Genomic DNA, 10,000 nt, shown 5'->3' with positions numbered 1-10,000 from the left:
GCCAGCCCTCTCTGCTGCACACAGCCCAGTGTTTGGAGCCAAGAGGCTGCTGGGTGTCTCCCCACCACCATCCCTCAGCGTCACCCCTCCACCCTGCAGGGCTGGATCAGACGGGGCCTGTCCTGGTCTGGTCTGGTCTGATCTGATGTAGTGATGACTAGCTGTGAATGCATCAGGCGTATGTCTTTGTTTGCGTGTTTGTGTGTGTATGTGTGTCTGCGTTGGGATTTAGAGAGGATTAGAGTGGTCCTAATAAGGAGCTCAGTGCTGGAGCCGGCTGATATGAGCTTCATTAAAGGTGATTAGCCCTGCGGAAGCCCTAGCCGAAGGAGGGATGATGGGGAGTGGTGGGGGTGAGGGGAAGGGTGGTGCTGGTGGTGGTGCTGGTGGTGGTGCTGATGTGGAGGAGCTTTGATGTCCTCCCTACATCCCTTGACTTTCACTGGCCTTCATCTCCATCTGATATCTCATCAGCATCCCTCGCAGCCTGACATCCAAGCAGCTCCCTGGTCTCCATGTTGATCTGTCTCTCGGGCTGCCTGATTGATGTGCGTTGAGATGGTGAGATGGGATTCAGGCGAGAGGGAGGGAGCGAGGCGGTGGCGGCCGACGGTGAAAGCCTCGAAAGCTGATTAGCTTCAAGCCGAGACGCTCCCCCTTCAGGGGTCATCATGGCAACCAGCGTCAAGGAATTAAGCAATCAATGGAGTGGTGTCAGACCGTTGGCTAGGCGGGGAGGGGGCTGCTGACCGTATGCTGCCCACCGCCATCAGCAGCATGGCGGCCAGACCTTGTGTCCACATGGACCCTCCCTCCTCTGTCTGAGTAGGGAGCAGTGGGCTGGAATCGTGCCAGCTTCCCTTTTGCCGAGTAGTACACTTCAAAGGGCTGAAAACAGTCCAGTCTGACACAACTCCAGTCGTAGATGTAAATATAATGAGACTGCTTGTGTATGTCACTCTGTAAAACATCCCTGGGCTGTAAAATAACATATTTACTTCATATTTACTTTTTTTTCTGCTATTGAGCCCGAACACTTCTAACGTTCTCCCTCCTGAATCCTTTTGTGTTTCAGGAAAGACCAGCACCTGCTGTCCTCTGTGAACTGCTGGTACTTGGTCCTGAATCAGACGCGCCGGGAGAGCCGGGACCATGCCACCCTCAACGACATCTACATCAACAACGTCATTGTGCGCCTGTCCCAGATCTCCGAGGACGTCATCCGGCTCTTCAAGAAGGTCAGTGGGCTCTGTGTGGAAATATGTTGACCGTCTCCTTTGTGTAAATGTCAAGGCCACCCTTAGTGTAACAAGAGTGCATAATGATCTGTTTGTTTCAGAGCATTTGTTCATCTAGGAGTAGATTTTGCAGACTTACAAACATGGTATGACTAAGAACTATGCTGAGTTTGTTGTCAGTCTTTCAATGTGCAGTGAGTGTGGGTTATTGGGCTGTTTCACTGTGCAGTGAGTATGGGTTATTGGGCTGTTTCACTGTGCAGTGAGTATGGGTTATTGGGCTGTATTACTGTGCAGTGAGTATGGGTTATTAGGCTGTATTACTGTGCAGTGAGTATGGGTTATTGGGCTGTTTCACTGTGCAGTAAGTATGGGTTGTTGGGCTGTTTGGAAGAATGAAGTCATTGTTGAGATGCAAGTCTGCCTGGATGTGTTCTCATGGTGATCAAGTTGCTTCTTGTGCTTGGGACAAGCCTTCCTGCTTTGAAATGTGGTGAAAAAAAATGTGTGATTCTGTTTGAGGGTGTGTGAGAGATGTAGAACTCGGGTGGTGAAAGTGTGTGTGTGTGTGTGTGTGTGTGTGTGTGTGTCTGGTGAGGGTCTGCTACTGCTGCTGCTGTAGGGTGCCCCTCTGTCCAGCCCAGGCCTGCCCCCTACCCCACCACCACCACCCAGGCCTCGGTGTGCTGTGTTTGGAGCGCTGTCAGCACATAGCAGAGATGGCTGAGGTCTAAGCCAAACACAGGCGCCGTGTTTTCACCTGGCCCTGCTTCCTGGAGGTGAGGCCCTGTCTGCCACCCCGCGTCTCGCACTGTCGCAGCCAGTCTGCCCAGAGTCCCCGGTCAGCCAATCACGGGCCTCGGGAGCAGCCAGGCGGCCGAGGCTGAGGGCGTCGCTCTTCAGACGTTGTCAGAGAAATATGTCCTGGACCGACTTTCCTCCTGTTGCAGGAAATGAATGCAACTCTTAATTGCATTCCTGTCTCATTTTGCGGAAATAAATAAATACGCACATTCCACAGTAAATGAGTGGAAAGGTGCATCAAATGAAGCCCTCTCACATTTTCATCCAACGGTGGATGTGGTGGGGGAAAGTGTTGCATATCTCAACCCCCTGTGGAAGAAACCAGGCACAAACAGTGGGGCAGTTATCAGTTTCTTCTTCTGCACTTGGGGTATCCAGTGAAACAGCCCAATAACCCATACTCACTGCACAGTAATACAGCCCAATAACCCATACTCACTGCACAGTAATACAGCCCAATAACCCTTACTCACTGCACAGTAATACAGCCCAATAACCCATACTCACTGCACAGTAATACAGCCCAATAACCCATACTCACTGCACAGTGAAACAGCCCAATAACCCATACTCACTGCACAGTAATACAGCCCAATAACCCATACTCACTGCACATTAATACAGCCCAATAACCCATACTCACTGCACAGTAATACAGCCCAATAACCCATACTCACTGCACAGTAATACAGCCCAATAACCCATACTCACTGCACAGTAATACAGCCCAATAACCCATACTCACTGCACAGTCTTGGGGTATCCAAGTGCACATACCGTGTCTCAGCTTTGCTTGTGCAGCCCCTGGCTAAAGCTGTACCTCCCCACTGCACTGGCCTTAGATTGGCCGGGTAGTTTGGCTGGTATGGTAATGATGGCCTCTTGACCCGTGGGAAAAATGCCTCTTTTACGAATGTGTCTCTGATAAAGGGATCAATCTGTCCGTGTTGAAAGCATCAGTCAGGCACCCAAACATTGTTTTTGAGGGTTGTGGCCTTCATTTATATGCTTTGCCCATACTGTAATTTCCCGCCTATTTACCGAGGTTTATACAGCGATTCTGCGAAATGTATTCAGCTATGAGGTTAATACACAGGGCAGACTATAGATCTTCATTCTTCTTTCTGATTGTCTTTGTTTCACTAAATGCCACAGCTGTGGTGCACACATAAACAGTTCGTCTCTGTAGGTTTTATTCCCTCTATGAGTGACTTGGGCTATACAGTATAGACCCTTTCCATTATCAGCATCATAGTTGGCCCCACAAGACTTCCGTTTTAACATTCCATATGTTATCTTAATGCAGAGGAAGTAGATTGGGGCCCAAATAGAACGTTCAAGCGTTGTTTTTGTTTTTATTGTTGAAAGGGTCTATATCTTTCAAGTGAGTAGTATGAGTGACTCATAATAGGCGACGGGCCGGATTTGTTGCTATATGAGACCTTGTAGGGACCGGCATGGTCAATATCATTATTCTGTGGGTATCTGTTGTTTGATGATCTACTCCTTTACCACACCCTCTTATGAGAAAACAAGACATATGTTTGTCATATACCGCTGTCATATGATGCTCTTTCCTTCTTGAAACACCCTACTTTTCAAGTCTGTTTCTATTCCAGAGTATATGGTTACGCCAACATAATGTAATTGTTGGTGCAGCAAACCACATTTTCCCTTTTGTTTGCATCTTCCTTCCTGAGGATGGTTTGTAATATCAAAGAGATATTTTTATTACACATTGTCAAAGACAACTGGATGGTAATGTCTAATTTCCCTTCCAACCTAAAACATCTGGGGGGTGGGGGGGGGTGGTATGAAATCTACTTGTATCTTTGACACCCCTGCCGTAGACAATAAATGGAATGTAGTATTTTGTGACACAGTAATATAATGTTTAATTAACTGCAGTGAATACATGTGTGCGGTCAATGCAGGTTTTTCTATTTGCATAAAATACTGTCATGCAGTTTATATAGGGTTCATCTTATACTTAGGAAATTGTAGTACCTATGGTTTATTAGTGTACTTTTCATTGCTCTATGTCTCAGTAAGGCCACCATACAGTTCTGTATGAGAGTAACAGAGCTAAGTGCTCTGCTAGCATTATTGCTTTCTCTCTCTTGCTGGCTCTTGCATCAGGGCTGTCCTTTCTCTCTGTCTCTCTCTCTCTCCTCCTCCCCTCTCCCTCTCTCTTTCTCTTTCTCTTTCTCTCTCTCTCTCTCTCTCTCTCTCTCTCTCTCCTCTCTTCACCTCATCCCTGTAGGCTCAGTCCAGCCCTCTTTGCTCTCCACAGTGCATTTGACAACTCGGCCAGCCGACCATCCAAATGCCATACACTCAGTGTGACCCCCTTTTCCAAATGCTCCAGACTTCTCTCTTTCTAGGCTGATTTCATTTGATATTTCATTGAACTTTCGACATCAGTGGCTCCTACTACTGTGTGTTCTAACGAGTGGAATGCGAGCACACAGGGGGCAGGGAGATCAGAGAGGCCCGGTGGTTATGGAGCGTCAGTGTTGCGCAGGGCTTGCATGCTGGGAAAGGGTGGTGCACATATCAAGGGAGCTGCGGCAGCTCCCCACAGACACCCCAAATGAGCCTCAACGGATGATGCAACTACTGGTAGTGCTGGATGCGGGAATATACCTTAGGTGTTAGGGGGTTCTTTGTGTGTGTGTGTGTGTGTGTGTGTGTATAGAGATAATCTCTGATCCATAAACATTGCTCAGAGCCCAGACTGGAAGCACTGCTGTGTGGGCTGTATTGATCTGGGCATATTAAGCTCCATTATGATTTATGTACAGAGAGAGGCTCTGTGGGAGTACAGGGTGTAATACATCTCTGTTGATTGCAGGAGGGGAGGGGGAGAAATGCTCTGGTGTAAATGGAGCCTGTCTAGGAGGGGCTCTGAGAGAGAGAGAGAGAGAGAGAGAGAGAGAGAGAGAGAGAGATTTGGTGGTGGGAGGAGGAGTGTAAACCACCCTGTGAAATATTCTCTGTGGGCCGCACGACCCATTAGTGCTGAGTGACCGGCGAGTGGTGTGAGATGTGAAGCGGGGCGGCAGACGGCCATTCTGTCACAGAACGGAACTCTTTTCACACTTGTGTGCCGCCGCTCCTCCCGTCAGCGGCCATGCTGTGGCCAGCGCCCCATCTCTGTGCCCATCTCTGTGCCCATCTCTGTGCTCTCTCAGACAGGCCACCTGATGGCAGGACAATGAGCTTGATTTTTCTCTAATGTAATGTTTGAAGTGTGTGTTTGTGTGCGTGTGTGTGTGTGCACGCACATTCTCATTAGTTTGTTTATTTTGTTTTTTAGCACTTTCCGGAAGGCACAAGTTCTCTGTAGCTGCCACCTTCCCACGACGTGCTGTTTGTCTTACATGCAGTGCAGTTTTGCTAGGGTGTCTTGTTCTCACCTATTTGCTCACAGCCCTCCAGGTGTGTGTGTGTGTGCGTGTGTGTGAGTGTGCCCTGCCTACGTGGGAGGTGTGAAGAGTGCACTTGTCCTTCCTCTTGACTCTTTCAGCTGAGAGACAGAAGTGTTGAAGTTTGTTTGTGGAGCTTCGCCCGGCCCTCTCTCAGTAGCTAGTTCTGATGCTGCAGTCACCGTGCTCTTGTGACTGATACAGTGAAGGCCTCTAGCAGCGCGCGAGGAGACGCTTCATGCTTTGTGTTCTGCATCCTACGTGTCTGCAGAGAAGGCGCAGAAAGCAGATCCATCCGCCCCGACCCCGCAGCGTAGCGAGGTTGCCAGGCGCGACAGGGTGTTGTCAGTCAGAACCAAGCAGATGTGTGCCGCTGTAATGAGAGGATTGACATTTAGTCAAAGCGCCGGCTAAACATAGAGACCCCCATAATGACAGGAAAGGAGGAGTGGAGCGGGGGGGGGGGGGGGCTTGGTGTGGTATACACTCACATGAAACATGAAACCACTCATACACTCACACACACACACACACACACTCATACACTCACACACGCACATGCACGCATGCACACACACACGCGCACGCACACACACAGCACACATGCACTGTAGCATTGTCACAGAGCTGCTGCTTAGAAGGCAGCTAGGTGTAGAGGAAAGCTAAAGTAACTAAAGTAAGTCTGTGCTATGGTTTCCTCATGCACTTGTAATGTGCTATTCTAGCTCATCTGCACCCTATGTTGAATGTGGAGCTGTCAGCACTCTAACTGTACAGGAGGTTAGTGGCTCTTCCTGTGGTCACTAGATGTCACATAACACACATACTGTATATATACTGTATATATATATATATACTTCTTTTTTCTATTTCTAGAGTAAAGATATCGGGATCCAGATGCACGAAGAGCTGGTGAAGGTGACAAACGAACTCTACACTGTGAGTATAAAAATATTTTTTCTTTTTACTTTCTTTTTTAAAATTGTCTACTTGTGTATCTGTCAATATGTGTACATAGACCTGCATCAACATAAACTCTTAAGCACTCTGACTGGATTTTAGCTGTCTGTTCATCCATTTTATTTAGACAGACATTGGTGGGAGGCCTAATTTCACATTTGATTCCTGTGTGTGTTTTATCATATCATTATTCCCTCCGTAATAGGTCCACTCTCTCATCTGAGCTCTCTCTCTCTCCTGAGCTCTCTCTCTCTCTCTCTCTCTCTCTCTCTCTCTCTCTCTCTCTCTCTCTCTCTCCTGCTCTTCACCCCCTACATCCCCATGTGTGGGGCTGTTCTGCATGTTAGCAATTAAAACACGAGATCCAGCCCAGCTGTGTGAATGTCATCACGTCATTTATATCATAAATATCACAACACAGGGAAACAGGGAAGAGAAACCGAGAGCAGACGCTCAGGTTCCACTGGAACGGTGTACTGCAGAGGAGTGACACCACCTCCTTCCTCTTCCTCTCCTCTTCCCCATGCCTCCTCTTCCTCTCCTCCTCTCCCTCTCTCCCTCTCTCCCTCTCCCTCGCTCTCTGTGGGGGTAGGAGCAGATAGAGGAGCTCTGCTGTTGCCTGTGCTGCTGCTGGTGGTGATGATAATGGTGATGAAGAGTCCACTGCTGCCTGCTCTGCTGATTGAGTGGAAGCTTGCAGCTGCCTCGCAGAGAGCTGATCTCAGCTCAAATCACTTCCACATTGAGGGAAGAGGCTTTGCCAGCAGCCTGCTCTGTCCTAGGGCTCCTCATCCCTTTCTCTCTCTCTTGCTCTCCCTCTCTCTCTCTCTATTTATGTGGTTATAACATCAGCCCTCACTTTATCTTCCAGGCCGATTCAAATGAAACTCTCTGCCAGGATTTATCCCTCCATCCAGAAGTGAAAGGCAAATTATGCTCAATAGCTTCTACTCCCCACCCTACTTGTCTTGTTTTCCCTTCTCCTTTCTGCTGCTCCTGTCTTTCCCCTGTTTTTCTCTCCATCCCTCTATTTCTTTCTTTCTCTTTCTCTCTATCTATCTATCTCTATCTATCTATCTATCTATCTATCTATCTATCTCTCTCTCCCTCTCTCTCTCTCTCTCGCTCTCTCTATCTATCTATCTATCTATCTATCTATCTATCTCTCTCTCTCTCTCTCTCTCTCTCTCTCTCTCTCTCTCTCTCTCTCTCTCTCTCTCTCTCTCTCTCTGGCTGGGAGAGTAGTGCTCTGAAGGAGACTCTGTACCCGGGTCCTGGATGAACTCCAGGCAACTTCAGCACTCCTGTCTCCCCCCTGAGGAGAGCTGACTGAGATTACTTATTCACCCCGTGTCAGAGGAGACAGGCTATCAAAGCGGACCTGGCCCCAGTGCCTACATCTCACACGGGCCGCCCAGCTGTCCGGTCAGGGGAGCTTTGAACAGGTGGCCGCTCCTGTACGCAGAATTATATTCTGATGATTAAATAATAAAATGCATTTGTTTGAAGTTGGATAGAGTTCAGAGTCACCCTGCACAGTGTGCACGCATTCTCTCTGAAAAGACAGCGTACAGTTTTAGCTCTCAGAGTTATCATCCAGTTAAAAAAAAAAAATCTGGATTACATTAACAGAATTCCACTGTATGTGTCAGCAGTCTTCAACTCCAATTGCGTAATCGCTGGAGAAAGCATGGCAACCAGTGAAAGCCGATCCGAGCCTCACTCCTCTGCTCTGAAGGCTTGGTCGCTGTCAGAGGGTTATCCCTGAGAGGGCTCTGGACAAATGGCTGAACATCCGTCAGCGTAGCCTCACTGACAGACACGAGAACCAAGCCACTCTGCTGGGTACTGAGATTTGTCTAGGGAGCAGTCAGCTGACTCCTGGAGAAGCAGAGGATTGGTCACTGAGTCAGGCTGTATATAGGGTCTGACCAGACAGTGAGAAAACATTAATCCTGTCGAGTCCAAGTCACTGAAGGCTTTGAGACCACCAGGTAAACAGTGCACTTGATCCCTAATCCATACGGGACCTTTAGTGCAGCACTTTCCATCTGCCCTTGGGCCTCCCACTATGTTTACTCAGAGGTGATGTTTATGAATGAAGCTGTGCTAGTGACCCCCCCCCCCCCCCCCCCCCCCCCCCCCCAAAATGGCCACACCTCGTGCTCCGCTAGGTTCTGTCGGCAGCACACACTCCCACGGGATCGTTAGAGGCAGCAGTGAGCCTTTTCAAGGTCGCGGGCAGATGAGAGTGTGTTTGTTCTGGGGAGAGCAGATCGCTGTCGTCTCCTCTCCTCTCCCTACCCCCCCGTCCTGCCTGGCCAGACTGCACGCCTCCGTAGGTATTTGCGGAGTCTGTTGATGGACGCCGTAGGTTTTATTTTATGTGGGGATAAAGGCAGCCATCTCCTTCAGCTCCTTTGTCATTCCTCCTGCAGAGTATATTCAGCAGGAGAGCTAATCCAGTGCGCTATCATATTTGACGTGCTGCTAAATATACTGACGGGAGGAAGTGGAAATGTGTATGCAGGAAGGCATACAGTAGATTGTGCTCATGCAGATGAAAGTCACTAGTATAACATTTGGAGTGTATATTTAAAGAAAGGCAGGGATTGAGGATGTCTAATCTGTGCTCTTGCAGGCATGTATGAGGAAGCTATGCTTCTGTGCATTTGTTGGCTTCATAGTTCCAATGTGTTTGTTGTGCTCCGTAGAGCAAGCACACTGAGCGGCCTTGGAAATGCAATTGCACAAATGCGCTGCATTGATTCAGTAATGAAAATTAAAAGTATTACCTGCATCCATTTGCTTGTTTTGATATATGGCTGCTATTGATTGGAGGTGCAGGGCCCCTTTTACCCTGAGGCCTTTGGAGCTGTGGAGAGAATATGAAATGAAAAATATCGAAGCTCAACACACCCTTTTACATTTTCTCTTCTTAAAAAAAAACAGTCGCAGAGCCTGACTAAAAGAAATTGGCCTAGAGCACGCCGCATTTCATTTGCTTGCTTTGGGGAACCAGGAGCTGTTTTCATAATGAATTTGCAGCCTACACTCCCGCTTGTACTTCTGTTGCAACACATTTTAAAAATGTGCCGTTCATTCAACCCCTGGCTTTTAAATAGCCACTGCGGCATGAATCTGGCTCCTCTCTAACCGCCGGGAAAAAAAGCTGTTTCTGAAGCCATGTTTTTTTTTTTTGGGCTCGGGACCTTTTTGGTGACAGCCATTGAAACACAACTGTGTCACCAGAGTGTGATGATGCTCAGTCATCCAGGTTTTGCACAATTTTTACCGATCAAGCCAGGGGTTGGAACGTGAGAGAAAGCAGGGCGTTTGGGGAAGGGCTTGTGCAACACTAGTGTTTCTGGTTTCATTACAGACCTTAGCACTCATTAATTGTGGGCCTGCGAGGCATGGGCAGGTCCTCTCAGTTAAAGCACACTGTCCTGGTGTGATGCCAGTGGTGATTTGCAATCCAGCGACCCTTCTGTGTGGACTAGAGTCTGGGCAATTAGGACTGGGATGCAAACAAACATCCCGTCATGTGTTCCTTGTAGTTTAATCCTG

At 48.4% G+C, this 10,000-nt stretch overlaps 1 protein-coding gene across 1 annotated transcript in view; it reads left to right on the top strand.

Annotated features, from left to right (window-relative positions):
* srgap3 (SLIT-ROBO Rho GTPase activating protein 3) overlaps positions 1 to 10,000 on the top strand; it is an 80,132-nt gene that overhangs the window by 33,543 nt on the left and 36,589 nt on the right. The window contains 2 exon segments of the mRNA XM_042089038.1: positions 1,076 to 1,238; positions 6,347 to 6,409. Coding sequence (XP_041944972.1) covers positions 1,076 to 1,238; positions 6,347 to 6,409 — 226 coding nt within the window.

This window comes from Alosa sapidissima, chromosome 4 (assembly GCF_018492685.1).
Source record: "Alosa sapidissima isolate fAloSap1 chromosome 4, fAloSap1.pri, whole genome shotgun sequence".
In the NCBI taxonomy this organism is placed as follows: domain Eukaryota; kingdom Metazoa; phylum Chordata; class Actinopteri; order Clupeiformes; family Clupeidae; genus Alosa; species Alosa sapidissima.
This window is presented reverse-complemented; position numbering and strand designations above follow the sequence as displayed.